A 20150-nucleotide genomic window follows, 5' to 3' on the forward strand; every position below is an offset into this window, starting at 1 on the left:
AACCCCTTGAATATTAGAGGTATTTACTATTTCTGGGTATTTTTATTTATTACACTTTTTTAGATGGAGGAAAAATACATTTGAGAGGAAGCTCTCAAATACATTTTATAAACCTGATATTAGCTGTGGACTTATATTTTACTAAGTGCTACAGAATCAAAAGTTCTTCATTCCTATCCAAAACCTGTTTGGATGTTGGAATAAGATTATGCTCATTTATCACTGCCACTGAATTAAGAAAATTAAATTTTCATTTGAAAAATGTAACATTTTATCCAACTATAGCAATCACTAGACAAAACTGAAGGAGAATATTTACCCTGTGTTTGGAACAAATATGGTGTCAAGACCCAGCTTCAATCCCTCAGCTAACTGCAAAGAAAAAAAAGGTCAGATGGGACTCCTATTCAAACAAGAGATGGGAAGTATAGTCAGGTAAGAGAACAATCAAGCCCACTATCTTGTCTTCTGGAAGTAGCTAATGCAGGTGTTTCAGAGGGGCTTGAAGAGCCTAAGTAATCAAGTGATTCATTCCCAACTTCTAGCAAGCAGAGGCTGGAGGCACCATCCCTGCCCATCCTAGTAGCCACTGACGGACTGACCTAGTTTTTTGAATCCTGTTATACATAATAGCCTGTTGCAAAGGGTTCTACAGGTTCACTCTGTTGTGTGAAAATATTTCCTTTTGTTTTAACCCTGCTGCCTATTAATTTCATTTGGTGATGATGACCCCTAGTGCTTGTATTTCAGTAAACACCACTTCCTTATTTAGTTTCTCAACACAAGCCAGGATTTTATAGACCTCTAATATTCCCCTACCTCAGCTGTCCCTTTTCAAAGCTGAAACGTCCCAGTCTGTAATATGTCCCACGCAAGGTCTTACATTCAACTTGGTGGCATTTCTTTGTTTCTGGCTATGTATATATGTAATGCATTAATGTTTGCATGCCCCATCTAACCAATTCAGAAATTTCAGAGAATACCCTAGTTGTCAAAGGCCAGAAACATGTATTTTGGGGGATCATCTGAACACTGAATGACCACAAAAAGGAGCACAAAGTTACTGTCATCTGTTGACGGCACCCATTAACAGCGTGCAGCATAACAATACCACTGCTCATCCTCCCAGTAGTTACCCACACCGAATAACAGAAGAGAAATAACTGCTCCTCCTGATGGGAGCTGTGGGATAGATTCCAGCTGGCAGGGACAGCCAGAGGAAAAGGGGAGAGAACAATTCATTCCTTCTTTCCTCCTCCCTAACATTCTGCCTCCTCAAAACCAGCACCAGTTGTTCACCCTCTCCTTCTCAGTCTACCAGAAGGAAAGATGCTTCAAGGCATGTGATGGGGAAAGACAAAGCCTCACATTTAAAGTTTGAAAAATACACAGAGCAGAGCGTATGTGACCCCCTTGCACGTGCAGGCAACAGGAAAGAGTGTCAATTTTTTTTTTCACCTGTAGCACCAGATGAGCTATATCTTGGCTAGAAACAAGTCTTGCTTTTAAATTGTCACTAAAAATCAACGTAACTTTCCATGAAACGTTTGAATTCACAGAATGTAGTTTAAGAGTTACTGCACTGCAAAGAGAAACACTGAACTTAGTGTAGGACTTTGGTTGGCCAACTACAATCTTGACCAACTGTTGTTTGCATTCATAACCCTCTTTAGTAAAAACTATTGAAATATTTTCTATAGCTGGGAGGCACCCTGGAATTTCCATCGCATTTACATACAGTAAGGCAGTTGTCAGGTATCCTTTTTAAAGTCTTGATCTGTTTAACAATGTTCCCTCTAATCTCTTCTAGTGAATTTTTTATCCATGTGTGGAATAATTTTTTATGTGCAAACATGCACCTCGAGGAAAAACAAAAACCTAGTTGGGTGCGCTCTGCTAATCAGCTGGGCAGCATTTGAATTTCTCCCAAGCAGCCGCATAAGCGCCCAGCTTATAGGAACGCTGGTGTTTAACAGTCATACCCTGTTGGCCAGTCTCAGCTACCGTATTTGAAATTATTAAGTTTTTTAAGGTTGGGACACTCACAACTAGCCCTTCAGGTACAAAAATGGAGTAGCCAGCATTAATGGCCAACACCACTGAGAAAAGAATCCTTTACCCTAGAGACTTCTCGTAAGAGAACTGTATGCTGTGGCAGCGGATTAGCCCACATCCCAAAGATCTTTCCAGAAAACTGGAAGTAAACATAAAAGGGGGAAGTGACATCACTTGGCCTCTTCCCTCCCCTGCTTAACACCTGGAAGAAATAGCTGGAGGACAAGAACTTGCAATGGGGAAAGGGGTTCTCGGGATAGGAAAGAGCCCCAGTCTGTGTATTAAGAAACTGAAATCTGTTTGTACCATCTATGCGGCTTGCGTTAAATCACGTTTACTTTGCAGAACTTATTTTTCTTAGACAACTAACTTTGGGCTCTACAAGTGCTACTTACAATCTGTGTTTCTGTAGTTACAGATGTTTTATATTTTACTTACAAAAAGGTGGTTTGGTTGAAGTGCTTTGGAAACAGCAGCTCAGTTTACATAGGTTGGTGCATGTTCTCGCTCGACTGAGGTTGGGGTGGGCTGGGCAATGAACCTACACACTGGCCAATGAACGCACATTGGCCAGGCTTTGGATCAGTGCAAGAAGATACAGTTCTGGGGTGCCAGAATGGGGAGCTGAGAAGTGGCTTCAGCCTTCCTATTGAGGATTCCTGAACATCTGGAAGAGCATTTGGGTAACTCAGTTGGGTGGATGTCTGTGTTAAGTGCAGTATCTGCCAGAGTTTTATGACGTGCCACAGTGAAACAGGCAGCCCAGACGGATGGGACAGAGGGTTCAGTAGTCCCACAGTCCAGCTGGCACTCTGGGGACCCTGTCACAAACATCATATGTCCATGACAGAGTTATCCTCCGTTTCTTTTCACAACTGAAAGAAGACTAGAAAATACTTCATAAATGCATCATGGCCAAGTTTACTTTCATTTTTAGCTCCTCCTAACTTCTGAGTGGTTCTTTTGCAAATTAATATTGAATTATGACTAGCTGACTGCATTTCACGTCACAGTAGAGCAAGGGAAAAAATAAGATTTGAAAGTCATCAGTGTTTGCAATTTACATGCTTTCATGAGTTTTTCAGGTCTACACATTTGTCAGTGTGCACACTGTCTTTAGCTATCCACCCCATGTTATTTATCAGAGCAACTGGCTCCACGAGCAAACTTTGGAGGCAATTTTGAGGCAGAGAACTCAACCAGCTGTGTATATGTGCACAACTTAGAAAAAAAGTGCCTCCCCCATCAGGTGCAATATTTGTTTTGTAATGTTAGTAGAGGCAAGTTTTAGTACAAATGCACTGGGACAACTGCCTCATTACTGAGACGTTAGATTTAACTCCTGACTTAGGACCTAAAGGAAAATCAGTGACTGCTCTAGTCCTTAATGGATAGATTTACATAGTAGAAAACAGTCTCTCAGTTTATTAAAACCCAACATAAATAGTCAGAATGCCCATCCGTAACAGAAGTCGCGTTGCAAGCCTTGACTGTGACGTAAGTATTGTCTGAGGACATTTCTATAGCTTTGTCTTTCTGCCTTTACACACCCATCTTTAACTTCAAATTCAGAAACAATGTTATAGGAAATCTCCCACAGACTGTACAAAAAGAATGATTTGAGGTATTCTCTTCTACGCTGTATTTTAATTAGCCCTAATTTACCATAGCTATTCCACAATTTAGATCTTCTCTTGACTTGTTAAAGTATTTTTACCTCACTCACTGAATTGCTTTCACGAATTCCGCTTTCTCTTACCTTATCCTCCATGGACACCTCTGTGGCCAGGGTGTTGTCTGTGTTCCATTTCTGGGTGAATGTAAGTCCATAATCCTTGACCTTATATTTGGTCTCTAGGCTGCCTGAGGCCTTGCCTGTGTCTGTGTTGGAGGAACCAGTGGTGGTAAATTCCTGACAAAAAACAGCAGACCAGAATTAGCACACGTTACTTAACTACGTGTAATTTCTATGTGATGAGGGGAGTCCCATCCCTTTGAGCCAATGGCTCTCAGCTTTTTTGGACACATGCCCCCAACTTTTTTTTTTTACATCTGAAGCACACCCCTTGCAAACTGTGACATTCTAATGTAATCTAGATGAAACTGGGGGCATCGACATATTGATGCTACTAAAGAGTATTCTATTTTAACTAAAAAAAAGTCCATTGACCTTGTTATCTAACTTTGCATAGACCAGGAGGCCTTTCAAAAGCACATACCCTAATATCCACAAAGTTTTCAAGGCAGTACTTAATTTCTAAAAAGAATGCTGAGGGCACTGCACTCTCCAAGTGCCATGTCACAATACTACTACTCACTGAGGCCTTTTCTATACTACTGTGGACTGTCAACTGAAGTTACACAACTTCAGCTATGTGAATTTCAGAGCTGAAATCAGTTGCAACTTATGAAAGCTCATGCCATAATAATATTGTTAGTCTGTAAACTGTCACTGGACTCGCTGTTGTAGCTGACAACAATACACTTACGTCTGCCTACTGCAGCATCTTCACAGCGGTAAGCTGACAGCACCCCAACCCTCTGCTCCAGGTGAGATATCCCCCTCTGAACAGCTCACTCTGGCCGTGTACACTAGCCCAAAAGACTGACCCACTCAAGGGACAATCTCCCAGGGTTCAATTTCATGTGTCTGGTAGGAACTCTCAAAAGTGACCTCTGAGGGGTGGCAGTTGACTCCTGTAATCCTCACGAGAGGCGATGAGTAAGGGAGGTCAGTGGGAGAAACTCTCCCATCGGCCTTCTTCAGTAAAGATGGCCAAGTAAACCAAGCCCAGACACAATCAATCCTACCTGTGCAATTACTGTAGCTAGAACTGCATATCTGCAGCCAACTTACTTTGCCTAGTGCAGACATGGGTTTAGATTTTATGCCGATGCCTCAGGGTCACCCTTCTCTTGTCATTAACTATCCCTTTTGTCCCTTTGTCACTCCACCAACTCCTTCAGACCTGTCACTAACTTCTCTTCTCAAATGGCAAGCTAACACTGAGCTTTTTTTTTGAAAAAAGCTCATCTTCAGAGGCAAACTTCTTCCTCTGCTCTAGAGGTACACTCAGCAGAGTCTTTAGCTCATTTATCCCCTATGATCTCCTGTCCCTGTGAATTTACAGTCTTCTTAGAAGTCTGTCCCTTAGCCAGGCCTGCATATTTCACATATGTTGCTACCTTGGTGCACACTTACTGGAACTCATACGCATTTGGCTTTTCACACCTGGGTTACTGTAAGTCTCCCCTCTGTAGCTTTCCTAAAGCATTGGCACTGAGACTCCCATCTATTCATGACGCTATATCCAACTTCTCACCTTTATACATAAATAGAATCACATCACTGCTGTGAAAGGGCTCCACAGTTCCCCTATCTACTAGCAAAAATTAAAATAAATAAAATCATACTCTCTCACCTTCAAGGGTGCATGGCCAAGACTTTCCCTTCTTTTTAACGGATCTTTTCTCTCCTTGTACTCTACTGTCTCCGTCTCCTCTTTCTATTCTGATCTCCTCTCACGTTCTCTATGCTTTACCCTCCTTCCTGAGGTCCATTCTTTGATGTTACCAACCAGCTGTTGAACAATCTGTCCCTTTTCTTTATCTCTCAGATACTTGTGTAAAACGTAGCTCAAAATCCACATCCTCCTACACTGCCTACAGCCAGCCAGATGCTGGCCAGTTGCCCATACAGTGGAGATTCTTATTGTCAGGATTTTATGCCACTCCTTGTCAACTGTCAGTATCTATTTTATAAACCTCTTGTAACATAATAAACATGTTAAACCATCTGGTACATTCTGACTATAGTTATAATGCCCTTCATGCAAGTTATGAGAAGTGTCTGATGAAAGACATCTGTTCCCACTTTCAGGAGGTTTCATTTCAAGGAAGGTAATCAACAATTTCACAATTAAACTTCTAAATAATTTTTCTTTTGAAGTTAACATATTTAGAAACAAACCGCTTATTAGGTTACAAGCTTCAGAGCCCACTCATCCTACCATTGAAACCCTAACAGTAAAGATTAGGCCTGTACCAAGCCTGTGCCAACATGTATTCTTGGATAACATGTACATAATTTCCATGCTCCCAAGCCAATGTGGTGTTCTATAAGACTCAGGAAAGTTATACTTGCAATAGTTTTAAAGTGCCAAAGAAGTACTAATAACACATTTCTATTATTATTCCAGATGCCTTCTGCATTCTGATAATGACATGCTGCAAAAAGCACACAACTGCCATTAAATGTATACAGGCAGAAAAGGTAATATAGCTGCAAGATCAGAAAGCTGACTTCTGTGTTTGATTAGCCTTTAAACAGTTTTCAGATTCCAAATATAAGAGCACGAGTCTCTAATTTGTCACTTCTGTGAGATTGTGGTTAGAGAGACCAGTCCATAACCAATGTTTAAACATTTCTCTTGTTTGGTCTTAATGCATATCATCAATCTAGGCAGCTGAACAGTTTCTAAGATAAAGGACACGAAAAATTCCTAATGCCCCTTTCACTAAACACAGGGAAGAAAAAGAATCCTGCTGTCATATGATCAAAAGCAGAAGTATTTTCTCAGCAGTTAGAACTGAATCTCTTTCTGAGAGAGCAGGGCACGGAGTTAACATTTGTTACTATTCATCTCCAGACTGCCAAAGCACAGTTCTGATTGGATTGTGTCCCGTAGGAGCATTTCTGAAATCCTCTGCACCAGAATGCAGACTGGATTAATTTCACATACTAGGCTGAATCAGTCCTCAAATTCAACTTCTAATCTGACATTTCAGCTCAGTATGGCAGATATCTTAGTAAGACATTGAACTAGTTGCTCTGTATGAAGCAACATCTGGAAGACAAGTCTGCAAGGGAATGCAAGCGGCATCTGAATGTTCTACCTCTCAAATCTAAAGAAAACACATGGTAAAATTATTTGCAGTTATATCACGACAAGAGTGCAGCTTCAGTTTTTACCCAATTACGCGGCACAGCCTTCATTTTGGATGCAAACTCACCTCCTATCCATACAAGCCTCCTGTTTTCATTGTTTAATGCAAAATACTGAGATAAAAATGCTAAATCAACAGAAAACTGTATTTATGACACAAATTCCTTCACTGCTATCTTTGTTGTGTTTCTATGGTTCTTTGAGATAGATTTTAAATACTTGTTATATAGTTGGGTTACAGGACAGTGCAAGTTTTGCACACAGGAATGCTTCATGACAGCTATTTTCTCCTTCACCTCCTAAATAGATCAGGAATGTCAGCGTGTGCCACAGTCTAGAGCGAAGTATGCAGAAGTAGGAAACTGCATTAGAAAGTAATAGGGAAAAAAATACATAAGAAATCACTATTCTTACCAGCTGAATAAGTAGCCAAAATCAAAGTTGCATGGAAAGAGGAGAAAACATTTGAGAAATTAAGGATTTTGGTCAATCAGCAAGTAGGCAGATTTGGATGTTCTCTGTATATGTTCTGGCTGTTATTTAACACAAAGACTCAATATAACACGCTTTGCGTTTGAAAATTACAATGCACTGCTAACACCCGAAATTGCATACTTCACAGATATTTCATTTCAGATATTTAAATAAGTAAAACCTTGTATTGCTCCATCTGTTTACTATCTCACTGTGGTAATCCACTTCACAGCACCAAACTACAAAATTACAAGCTACCCACTGCTATAAGAAGAAATTAAGTTGTTTGCGCGCATTTAGTCTGGTATGAAAGCACAAGAAAAGTGAGAGCTAAAGCAAATCTGCATACAGAAGGGGCTGAAAAGTAATGAAGAGTGAAGTGAGCATAAGTGGTACCACAGACATGCATGCACAGGAGTACAAAACACCATGCAAGAGTAAGTGTCTCTAGTACGCAGAAGTGTCTTAGAGGTAAAAGTAAAAAATATGGATTCTATTTCTAGGCTCTGCGAGGCTTCCTATGAGACCACGAGGACATAAGTCACTTAAAATCAGTGTCTGTAAAATAGCGATAAAGATATTTTGTACTTTTCAGCAGTCTCGTGAGATTTATTTCAGTAACATATGCAAACTGCTGCCAAAGCCTTGCCATAGAAATGTTGTGCTTTATTGTTAAGTTTAGCACCATAAGCATGAAGAAGCAGGGTTCAAAGTGTTTTGAACAGAATAGGAAACCCAAGCCCAAACACAATAAAACTCTAGTTAAATGAAGTTCAATTATGTCAAATCACCAATGTTTTCAATAATTCCCTTTAAATTCCGCAAAGGTGTTTCTGACAACATTTTGATGGTGGGAACTTCGGAGAATAGATTTTGCAAAGCCAGCCAGCTGGCTGGCTCTCAATTTCATCCAAAACCTCATTTAGCTAAAGGTTTTTGAGGGCTTGAATCCTTTGGATAAACAATAGTCTGGATTCATAGTCCTGCCTTAACTATGATCTGGCCTGCATCCGTAAGGATGGGAGCCAGAAACAAAAACAAAAGGGAATTATCAAGCCCACATAGCTAGATCCTGACAATGGAAACCCACTCTGAAGATGGGGGTGCAGGCACTGTGAAGGCAAAAGAGTAAGCAAATGCACCTAGACAAATTGTAACTTAACGACCATACACTATGTGAAAGTTTGTGTTATTACACATAAAATACTGCAACACCAATTCTTCACATCATTCTAAAAGCACAACACTCACATGCAGGCATTAAAATGAGAGATGAAACAAATATAGTGAAATATGACATGCATCTGACAAAGCAGGTCTTTACCCACAAAAGCTTATGCTCCAAAATATCTGTTAGTCTGTGAGGTGTCACAAGACTTTTTGTTGTTTGTTCTAGAAATATAGTAAATACTAGTGAATTACCACCATTACTGAAGAGTTTTCCCCTCATCTTTGGTACTCACCACCCCACTGGAAGACTTGGTCTTCAGCTCTAACTTGACCATTCCAAATCCTGAAATAGCAAAATGTACAAGTTACTATTACACTGCAAAATTAATATGAAACACGTTGTGAGCATTTGCTCAAAGCAGTTCACCTTGTTAATAGTGCTCATATTCCTGTGAAATTAAGTGGTTTTTGAAGACTCACTGAGGTAGGTGGCTCATTACCCCATTGGGATGCAAGGGGGGCAGAAATGTCTTTCAGAGTACGACTTGTGTGTAGACTCAGCAGTCCTGAGCTGAATTAATACATTTTAAGACCAGAAGGGAACATTATGAGCACTGTCTGAACTGCTGCATAATGCAACCAGGAAGTTTAATGTAGTTACATATTTGAACCAAGAATTAGGTCTACTGATATAGAGCATATTTTTAATAAAACATGCAATTCTTTATTAAGAGAGTGCAAGTGAGAGAATCCATCACATCCTTGAATAAGGTGTTCCGGGGGGTTAAAATCATTCCCTCTAATTTTTTCCATCCATGCACTAAATTTTATGTGCACCAAGGAATGTGCAGATGTGCCCCACCAATATAAACACATGCTGCCAGCTGCATGTGCTCTGCTAATCAGCTGAGCAACACCTGAATCTCTCCTGCCTGCACAGCCAGCCAAGAGCTCACCTTACAGCGAACACTTGTGGTTAACCATGTTTACTGTTAGATATTGGTGCCTTATTTTTAATCTGAATTTTGTCTAGCCACAATGGATCTCATTAGCCCATTGTCCGCCAGACTGAACTGTCCTCTATTATCAGATATCTTTTTGCCATTTAGGTACTTGTGGACCAGAATCAAATCATGTTTTAACTTTCCATTTTAATAATAAACTGACAGATTTAAGTCTCTTTGCAAGGCAGGTCTTTGAGGCTTTGAATAATCTGTGCAGTTCTTTTCTGAAAGCTGTCCAATTTGCCAACATCTTTTCGGTTATAGTCTCACCAATGCCATATACACAGAAAAAGCCAATTCTTTACTCCTACTTTATATTCCTTTGTTTACATATCCCAGAACAACATTTGCTTTCTCCTTATCCTGAAAAATCTAAAAACAGCCATGGATGGAAAGAAGGCTTGAGCTGAGATTCATAATATAGTTTGGTCTTTGTTAACAAAGACCAGTCTGAGAAACATGGTGAGTTTTTAACTTTACTGTAAGTTCATTTTCAAGTAGTTTGAGAAATACATCCCAGTATAACAACAACATTTCACAAAACAGTTGATTTCATAATTCACTTTTCACTTTACTGTCAATCTTTGGAGACCCATAACCCACATAAATTAAATCACAGATAATGAAAATACATGGTCTTTTTTTTTAATCTTTCAAAACAGGCTGTTATTCAAATGAATTTATATGACATGTATAAACCTAAAACTCTAGTGGCAAGAGGAAAAAAATCCAACTAAAGGTCATGAATGTGAATTGGAAAAAATCAACATTTCTACCACTTCCCCCAATAAACAGACTGAGATCAGTGTTTTTCCTTTAAAAATTCTACCACGCAAAGTAATGGTCATCCACTAAGAAGAAATCCAGTATGAAGAGCCCACAAAAATAAATAAAAAAGCCACTTCTCTATCAGCTGTTTTATGCCACAAACAATGTAAATGTTACATTAAGTAATTGTTTATGTAAAATTATTACGATATGCAAACAATGTAACACTTCAAGCAAAGAGTTCATCACCTGAAACACTTTCTTGATTCAAGTGTTTTAAATTATTTGCACTGTGTCCGTCATCACTTTCAAGAAACAGGATCACTCCACCTAAGGGGACCATCTGTTTTCAAATGGTCTTCTATGGCAACTTACATGGAGGGGTTGGACCTAATTATAAACATCTCTATATATAATAAATAAGGGGAAAATCACTGCATCACTGAAAAGAGGCTGAAGCTCTTCTCACTATTCAAACTACTTTTTGTGGCATTCTCTGGACAAGACACAATGTCCTTTCTATAGGTCAAACCTCTAGTCTGGAGCTGTCTGGTCTGGCAACATTGCGTTCCAGCATGATTTTAGTTAGCCAGCTATCCACTTATCATGGGCATGGGCAAGTTTCTTGTGGTCCCATAAAGTTTGTTTCCAGCCACCAGTCCTGCCTCTCAGTGTTCTGTGCTGTTATTCAGCTCTAACTTATCCTTAAATGTCTTCTCAGAGCCCAGTAAGCAGTGGAAGTGTTGGTCATGCTGCTAGACAATAATGACCTCCTGAGATTCAGCAAATTCTCTTTTGAGCACCAGTCAGGTCCCCAGAATGCTGGACTAGAGCAGTTCAACCTACAGTAAGTCTGATACATATTTTTGGTGTGCTAATATATTGAGTAAGTAGCACTAGATATTTTTCCTCATTCTTCTCATACTTGTTTGGTCACATTCCACTACAAAGTATTATTTCTGTAAGTGTATATGTAAATAGTATTGTTACTTTTGTTAAGACACCTAAGAAATATAAGTTTATTAGCATCAACATATTATCAAGCTACTTACCATATCCTTTGTTGAATACATCCCTGGCAGATTTCCCCAGGTCACAGTAGGATGGTGGGACAGCCATTGGGTCTGAAAAGATTAGAAGTGGAGAGAGCCTAGATATTACAATATAGAGGTGAAAATCTCACTAAGCAAAGATTTTAAGTGTGCAAAAAGACCTTCCTTAATTTCATGTTATTTTGTAAGAAAGAAAAGAAGGTATTTTACTGTAACAGAAAAATTAACATGACCTCATCTATAATTCAGAATCACCGTACCCCAGGAGCAGAATGAAACTCTAGTACCCTACTTTGTCCATAAACTGCTAATATATCAGAGAAAGAAGCCAACACTTTACTGACTTCATTTCATTCTAATAACTGCATGCTGTTTTCATGATAGGAACTATTCTGACCAGATGATATACCCCATGGTGGTGAATATTATAGACTACTAGTAGGACTGGAAGGCTATGTCTACACAACAGCCTAAACTCAAAATAGGCTAATTTGGCATGTGGTGCTGTCTAAATAGAGCCAGATGTTGAAATAAAGTGTTATTTCAAGGCATCCCTTACTCCTTCCGTGACAAAGTGTACAAGGAGGTCGAAATAGTGTGCCCAATATTTCGAAAAATATTTCAAAATGACGGGCACCTCGCACAGTCACAGAGTAGCTATTCTGGGATACTGCAGTACCCTGAAAAAGATCCTGCTATGTAGACATAGCTGAAGAGACCTCAAGAGGTCTTTTTAGTTCAGTCCCCTAACTGAAGGCAGGACTAAGTATTAGCTAAACTATCTGACAGGTGTTTTGTCTAACTTGCTCTTAAATGTCTCCAATCATGGAAATTCTAAACCTCCCTAGGCAATTTGTTCCAGCACTTACCCACCCAGTTAGGAAGTTTTTGTTAATGACCAAACTAACCCACTTTGCTGCAATTTAAGCTCATTACTTCCACAAGGTTAAAGAAAAAACAAGCCGCCCTGTAGCATCTTAAAGACTAACTGCTTGTTTTTTATCAAGCTGCAGGCTAACACGGTTCTGAGACAAGGTTAAAGAAAATCCCTCTTCCTTGTTAACATTGTGTGTGCTTGAAAACTTACTATGTTTCCCAGTCTTCTTTTTTTCCCACTAAACAAACCCAATTTTTCCTATCTTCCCTCAGAGGCAACATTTTCTAGACTTTAATTTTTGTTGCTCTTTGGACTCTCCACAATTTGTCCACATCTTCACTGAAATACAGCACCCAGAAACGTACACAATACTCCATCGGAGGCTTAATCAGTGCAGAGTAGAGCAGAAGTTACTCTTCCTGTCTTACAATACTCCTGCTAATATATCACAGAATGATTGCTTCCCCCCGCCCGCAACAGTTACATTTTCCCCTCATTTAGCTAATGAGCCACTATGTCCCCAGATCCTTTTCTGCAGCACTCCTTCCTAGGCAGTCCTTTCCCATTTTGTATATGTGCAACTGACTGCTGCTTCCTAAGTAGAGTACTTTAAATTTGTCCTTATTGAATTTCATTCTATTTACTTCAGACCATTTGTCCTGTGGGTCACAAAATATTCCGGAGATTCAATCCTATCCTCTAAATCACTTGCAACTCCTCCCACCTTGGTACTGCACACTAACTTTATAAATGCACTCTTTACACTGTTAAATTATTGATGAATCACCAAATGGAAATCCAGAGAGTCTTGTATTAATTCAAAGCCACTTTAGAAACATATACGTTGTTTCCCTTATCTTGTTGCTTCCCCTCAGGTAGTCTTCCAGGGATTTGGAAAATACTGTATACAGCTGTACTTTTTGTATTCAGAAGTGACCTTGCTAAATCTCTGATAATGCACTTTGCAAGGTCACCACTACATACTATATAACTGTTTCTCTCAGCTTCAATTTTGTTTAAACATAAAGAAGCCAGAACCTGAAAATTATGAGTAGAATGTAAGCTTTAATGTTGGACGTCTTAATCCTTTTGTTTGGGGTCTCAATTTAAATATTATTTATTAGCATTTTAAATAATATATTCTGGTAGTGGCTTCAGATTAAAGAAACACAGGTAGCTTCTATTCTAGAGTTTGCATCTGAGAAATATTGATTTATAATGGCAAAACAAACATCCATTGTGTTACTGTTGTAGTTTCTGTTCCAGACCAGACTAACTATCCAACAGCTGAATTAATTAATGGCAAGGCTCTGCCTCAATGTCATCTCAGAATGACTTGTCAGTTGTAATTCTTCTCTTGAACAGCTGCCACTAGAAATATCTCCAATCCCCCTCCTGAAAAATTATATTACAGTGAAAGCACTTCTAATCCACGATAGTAATAATGAAACAGAGGTAAAAAAAAATCCTTAAAATCATCACTTCCCATCAAACACTCACAACTCACCTTTCCTTTGAACTAAAAACAAATGCTACTGTTTAGACTCTTTGTTATTACTTTTGTTTCTCTCCCCCTCCCACACTCTTGCTGGAGACCTAACTTGTGGTGTTCTGACCTTTGTGTGACAAGAAATCTATTCTTGCAGCAAGCAGTTTCAGACTTCACTAACAAAGACAAAACTAATCAAACGCAGAACTGCTTCACAAAGCTCTTGGTCTCATATCATGGCTATTTATTATGCCAGGATAAAGTATCTGAATTAATACACAACTCAACCTTGTGGATAGATAATTTAAAACTTTACACAGTGCTGAGGCAAATTATACTCTATGACTGACCTCTATTTTGAATAGCTACCCTTCTGCTATATATAGATACATATACCTGTGGGTCTAGAAGGTACAGAACAGGAGGACATGACTGCGGATTCCTTATATGAAGATTAGGTCATAAATTATGTACGTCTCAAATGTGACCTTATAAAAGGCCTTTATACCTGTCAAATATGGAAAAAAATGACAAGTTTTACTTATTGTATTACAGCACCATGTGCAACTCAGTTGTGGAGCAGGCTGCAAATCTTATGTAAAACCTGATTTTCACCAAATACCTGTTGAAGTGAGCCAGGTGCAGATTATTCCACAAAGTTTGAAAAAAGTTGCTGTTATCTGTTCAAGATTTTTTTTGTTGTCAGAGTTTTCATTTAATTGATTTCAAAACAGCTAGAATCATTACTAAGAATTAAAGCAAACAAAGAGAATGTGGCCAGTATCAGGAAACTATAACAACAGATATTGTGCTTATATAGCAACTGTTTTTGAGGCTCAAAAATTTCCCAGGCACATATTTTAGCAAATGCCAATACCAAAGATGGCACTCTGCACAATCCCCATCAGATACACTATCAGGATCATGGGGAGAAACCTAGTAAATTAAATAGCTACCTCTTCCACTATCCACACTAAGTAATTCACTTTTTCCCCCACTGTTTTTCTGGGGATATCCAGCATCCCTCCCTCATTTACAGGTTACAGACAAGGGTACAGAAGCACTATGTCCCTATTCTTTTAATAGGGTTTGCCCAGATTTCAGCTCTCAGTCATGTTTTCACATATGATTAATACGTTAGTACATGACTGAAAATTAAACTTAGACAAACCCCAGAGTTTTTGGAAGACAACTCCACCACCATCATTCTTTCCTCCACTAGTTTTCCCAATTCCCCTTTCTATCGCCAAATAAGAAAGTGAATGTGAAATTGTGAAAACTGATTTAAAGCCTAAACTTGCTATAATTTATTCAAACATTTAAATTACATAAAAGTGAAGCGGTACATATTTGCTGTCATGTTTTAAAGAAAGTTAAGCCACTGAACTTATGGAAGTCTCTTGCTAAGCAGCTGAAACCAAAGTTTGCTGAACTGCTAATTGAACTTGAGACAGCAGTAGCCTCTTCCGTAGGTGTAGATGAAGTATTTTCTTCATTTCAGTTTATCTGAGCAGTTCACTCATATTTAGGAATCCAACTGGGAGTTAAAAAGCAGTAAAGCTTGTGTTACTCTTGCAATCAATGCATAAAAACTAGTTGAGAAAGGATATCTAGTACATCTGAAACCTTGAAGGACACGGTGAGCAAAACCTATCAGTTTAACTAACTACAGATCCTTCATTTTTTTAATATCAGTTTTAAATGGAAAACCTTTTGACACACTCTCCCTCCCCTTTATGTACCCATCACAAGAAACCTTTATTTAACCATTTTTAAATGATGGTTTTGCAGTTACAGAAGTCAATTCAAATAGAGATTAATACAAATCACAGGTAAGCAAAAAGAAATGCTAAATTTAGTGAAAGGACTACATTTACTGTGAACTAGTGTTCTGAAGGTTATCAACCAATGAGACTCAAACTCTCTTAAAGAAGTACAAATGCAAAACCCTTAACATTATTTAAAACAAAATACCGTGATTACTAACTTACATCTTTACTAAAATCAGCCATCACTTTGATTTAAATTAACACACGTTGCTACACAGTGACTTAAGCTTTCATTACGCTTAAAAAGACCTGACACTATAGATCTACCAGAGGGATTATAATGGTAAACTCTTCTAACGCAGACAGAGCTGCTACTGGCAATAACTCCTTTCCTTGTACAGTTGCAACAAGTTCCTCAAACAAAATAAACTATGCTGACTAATGGACTTTTCGGAAGGTATAACTGCATATAACTCTAGGACTTCTGTTGCTACAGCTATGTGTGTTAGTGATGTGATTTTTTTCACTTATGCGACAGAGCTATTGGTAAAATTTTCTAGCCTAGATCAGACCATAGAGAAGCTAGAGCAGGAGTCGTCAAAATTCCTTGCACCATGACCTGCCGTCTGACAACAAAAATTACTACATGATCCCAGGTGAGGGAACCAAAGCCCAAAGCCTGACTTCAGGGTAGGAGGAAACAGCTCAAAACTTGAGCCCAGAAACTTCGCCCCCGCCCAGGCAGGGGGTATGTAATCTGAGCCGTACTACACAGATCTGAAGCCCTCAGGCTTAGACTTTAGTCCTAGTGGGTGGAGCTCAGACCTTGGCCCTGGGTCCCAGCAAGTTTAAGACAGCCCAGGCAACTCCATTAAAACATGATTATGAACAACTCTGGGGTCCAGACCCATGGTCTGATAATAGCTAAGTTACAGTAATGTGTGCTACAAACAGAGAAAGATTTCAATCAGTATGGAAGATTAACCTGTGATTATAAAAATACAGGCTTGTAAATTCATAGCATAACAAAGCATTCTGGGGAGTGAAAAAGAGTAAAGGAATAGTTCAGCAATTAGAACACTGGCCTTATAAATCATTAGTTAGATCCTTCTTGGGTCCCCAAACATATTTAATGATAACAGCTTTCAAGTACCTAGGGACAGGTTAGATAAACATGTGACAGGAATAGTTACAGAGAGATAGCCATGCCAGTCTATATACTATCAAAACAAAAGAGCAGTCCAGTAGCACTTTAAAGACTTACAAAATAAGTTATTAGGTGATGAGCTTTCATGGGACAGACACACTTCTGATAATCTGAAGTGGGTCTGTCCCACAAAGCTCATCATCTAATAAATTATTTTGTTAGTCTTTAAAGTGCTACTGGACTGCTCTTTTGTTTTGATGTGTCAGGAATGTGTTAGGTCCTGCTGTGAGTGCAGAGGACTGGACTCATAACCTCTTGAGGTTCCTTCCAGTTCTATGATACTATTCTAGGCTGATGTTTCCTTTTCTCAAGTATTTTTTCAAGCATTTATCATCAACTGTTCATGTAACATAAAGATTTCAGTTGCCAGAGTTTTTAAAATTGTCATTATTCATATCTCTACTGCAATTCCTTCTCCCAGCAAAGTCAAAAAGATGATGTGAATACAGCAAGCCCTGGAGTTATGCAAGTCATGGCGGGGAGATAGAAAACAGGCTGCAGCCTGGTTTCCTGCTCCCCTGGACTTGCAGGAGCTGGGAAACTGACCAGCCCACCAGTGCGTGGCTGGTCAGTTTCCCAGGTCCTACAAGCAACAGAGGGGAACCAAGCAGCAGCCTGGTTCCCAGGTCCCCACTGTTTACAGGACCAAGGAAACTTACCAGCATGCGGCTAGTCAGTTTCCCGGTTCCTACCATGGCAGGCAGCCAGGAACCAGCTGTCCCTTGGTTCCCAGCTCCCCACTGCTTGGGGAACCTGGGAAACTAACCAGCCAGCTTGGCTCTGGGCTCCCCTCGCAGCGCCAGGAAACTGATCAGGGCTCCAGCCAGAGGAGGGGAGCCAGGAACCAGGGGCAGCCTGGCTTCTGGCTCCCCTCCACTCCCTGGAGCCCAGAAATTGACCAGGGCTACTGCCCTGATCAGTGTGCTGGCTCTGCAAGGGGAGGGATGCTGGAAACCAGGCTGCTGCTTGGTTCCCAGCTCCCCACCACTTGTGGGACATGGGAAACTGAACAGCCCACCAGAGCTAGTCAGTTTCCTGGCTGCTCCTCCCTGCCTTCTCCCTGCTGCCTGGCTATCAGCTGACATCCAGGCAGCTGGGAACAGCCAGGCAGGCTGACAGCCACAGAGCACCTTCAAATTGTGTTAACATGTTAAAGTGAGTTACATGCAGCTTGAAGCCATGTATTTAGAGGGTTTACTGTACATGGCTGCTGTTGACATAAGAAATTCGTATTTCATATCGAAGAATACTTACATTTACCTAATGAAATTTTGGGAAATTACCAGACTTGCAAGAATAAATCTAACATTTTCTCCAACAAACCTCGTCATACGATTGAAGCAGTTCAAAAACAAAAAACAGAACCATCCATGTCATCTACAGAAGCCTACAACTCAAGTACCTTTACTGAAAGAGGAAGAAATATTATTTTTGTTTTGGGGAAAGTATCACATTAACAAGCCAAATCACTGAAAAAGTAGTAATACTGCCCCTATTTAAGATAGCAATATTTCGTATCTTGCCAGGGCAGGGACACCCTTTCAGAAAATAGAAGCAGCACTTTTAAAAAGAATAAGGATATTTTAGATACTGGTTTTCAATGACTGATCAAAATGAACAAAATTTTGGAGTCCTAGCACTTTGTATCCAGGGATGATTTTCTTCTAGTGGGGGGAGGAGGAAGAGGGAGAAAGATCATTTACCTGCATTAAAAACAAGGCTACATTTGTATCAACACATTACACAGTGTGCCAATCTGACCATTCATATTCTCTGCCAGCTTTGAAGAAACTTCATATAGACCAGAAGCATGCATAGTATTCCTAAACTGTGTTTTATGCAGTTAAAAAGACTAGTTGATAGTTAGGAACTTTTACTGTCCTTGAACCGATAATGAGGAGCACAAATCAAGGCTACGGGTCACACAACCCAGAAGTAACCCAAGCAATTTCAGATGTTCCTGCAAGGAAAATCAGCAGAAATAACATGAAGAGATATATGTGCATGGGGACACACCCTCTGTCCTCCCATCCCCCCAGACAGGGACATGCTAAAAGGAAACAGCTCATATTCCTCTGAATCAAACAGCCAAAACCATCAGTTGCCATGACAGAACTACAAGGTGCCTCGAGGCAGCGAAAGCAGGAAATGGTCAAGACACAACTGGTTTTGACCAAGAAGTTTTTCCTTACTGCAAATACCTTCGCTGTAAGGGAAACCATGGGAGCTGTAACACACTCCACAGACTGACTCTATGGTACAGAACAGACAGAAAGTGCTGCTCAGCAGCTGAGCTTCCCAGAGCCCCCTGGGCTACACCCACCCACCCCGCCTCCTCCTCCCGTCAGCGGCCCCAAGGCTACACACCCCCCCACCCCACCTCCTCCTCCCGTCAGCGGCCCCAAGGCTACGCACCCTCCAGCCCTCCTCCCCCCCCAGCGCCCCCAGAGCTACGCACCCCCCAGGCCGCTCTCCTCCTCGAGGGCTGCGTTCCCCTCCAGACGCCCTCTCCCCCCAGCGCCCCCAGGACTGCGTTCCCCCACTCCCCGGGCTACACTCCCCTAACCCCGCCCCCGTACCGTTCAGCTGCTGACTCCTGTCTCTAGCCTCAGGGTGAAGGTCTCACCACACCCACCCACCGCGCATGCCCAACGCTCCCACGACCCGATGACGCAGGCGCGTCGCTCTCCTTTGCGTCACCGCGTGTGCCCTAAGACCAGCCTCTCTCATTCCCGCGGCCGGCTCTCTCTCACGGCCCAGCCGAGCCCTGCGCGCATGAGCACGTGTGGGAGGCGCAGCAAACTGACGTTCTAAACGTAGGGCACGGCAATGAGATCCGCTTTGCGCATGCGCTCTTGTCTGCGCCAGTGCTCGTTCCCTCGTGGGCCAGCTTCCAACGCTCCCGAACTAGACGCCTTTTTAGCGAACGGCGTCTGGCCACCTGAGCGGGAGAGTTGGCAACTCCCTCGAGAGCCTCCCCTTTAAGCTGGGAACTGATATAACTACTGTGGGCAAACGACGCCGCCCGCAGGGCCTCAGCTGTGGGTGGCACATCTGTGTAGTGGCTGTCCTCGCCCCTGTTCAATGCATCAGGCCTCAGTGGGGGCTGAGACCCTGGGACCTCCGTGGAGAATCAAGCTGGCCCTAAGGGCTGTGATGCCCAGAGCCCTTTCCTCCTAGGTGGTGTAAAACCTGCTCCTCCCATATCTCTTAACCACCGAAGACGGGAGCTGGGTGGGGGACACCACGGGAGCATGCTGCATTGATAGTAGGGTGCTGGCTGCTGTATAAGAATGGAGCACTGGTGCCAAGGTCAAGACTGACCATCAGCATAGCCTG

At 41.0% G+C, this 20150-nt stretch overlaps 1 protein-coding gene across 3 annotated transcripts in view; it reads right to left on the minus strand.

Annotated features, from left to right (window-relative positions):
- VDAC3 (voltage dependent anion channel 3) overlaps positions 1-19474 on the minus strand; it is a 25490-nt gene extending 6016 nt beyond the window's left edge. The window contains exons 1-6 of one of the 3 annotated variants that reach the window (XM_074981766.1): positions 19391-19474; positions 14232-14343; positions 11470-11541; positions 8939-8988; positions 3815-3967; positions 320-372 (exon numbers count right to left, since the gene is read on the minus strand). In XM_074981766.1, the coding sequence (XP_074837867.1) occupies positions 320-372; positions 3815-3967; positions 8939-8988; positions 11470-11541; positions 14232-14265 (362 nt within the window). In that variant the 5' untranslated portion in view covers positions 14266-14343; positions 19391-19474. Of the gene's footprint in view, positions 1-319; positions 373-3814; positions 3968-8938; positions 8989-11469; positions 11542-13853; positions 13918-14231; positions 14344-19390 lie in introns of those variants that run through there. The other 2 variants (XM_074981767.1, XM_074981769.1) reach the window with 2 other exon arrangements.
- Positions 19475-20150: the final 676 nt, after the last annotated feature.

The sequence above is a fragment of the Carettochelys insculpta genome, chromosome 31 (assembly GCF_033958435.1).
Source record: "Carettochelys insculpta isolate YL-2023 chromosome 31, ASM3395843v1, whole genome shotgun sequence".
NCBI lineage: Eukaryota > Metazoa > Chordata > Testudines > Carettochelyidae > Carettochelys > Carettochelys insculpta.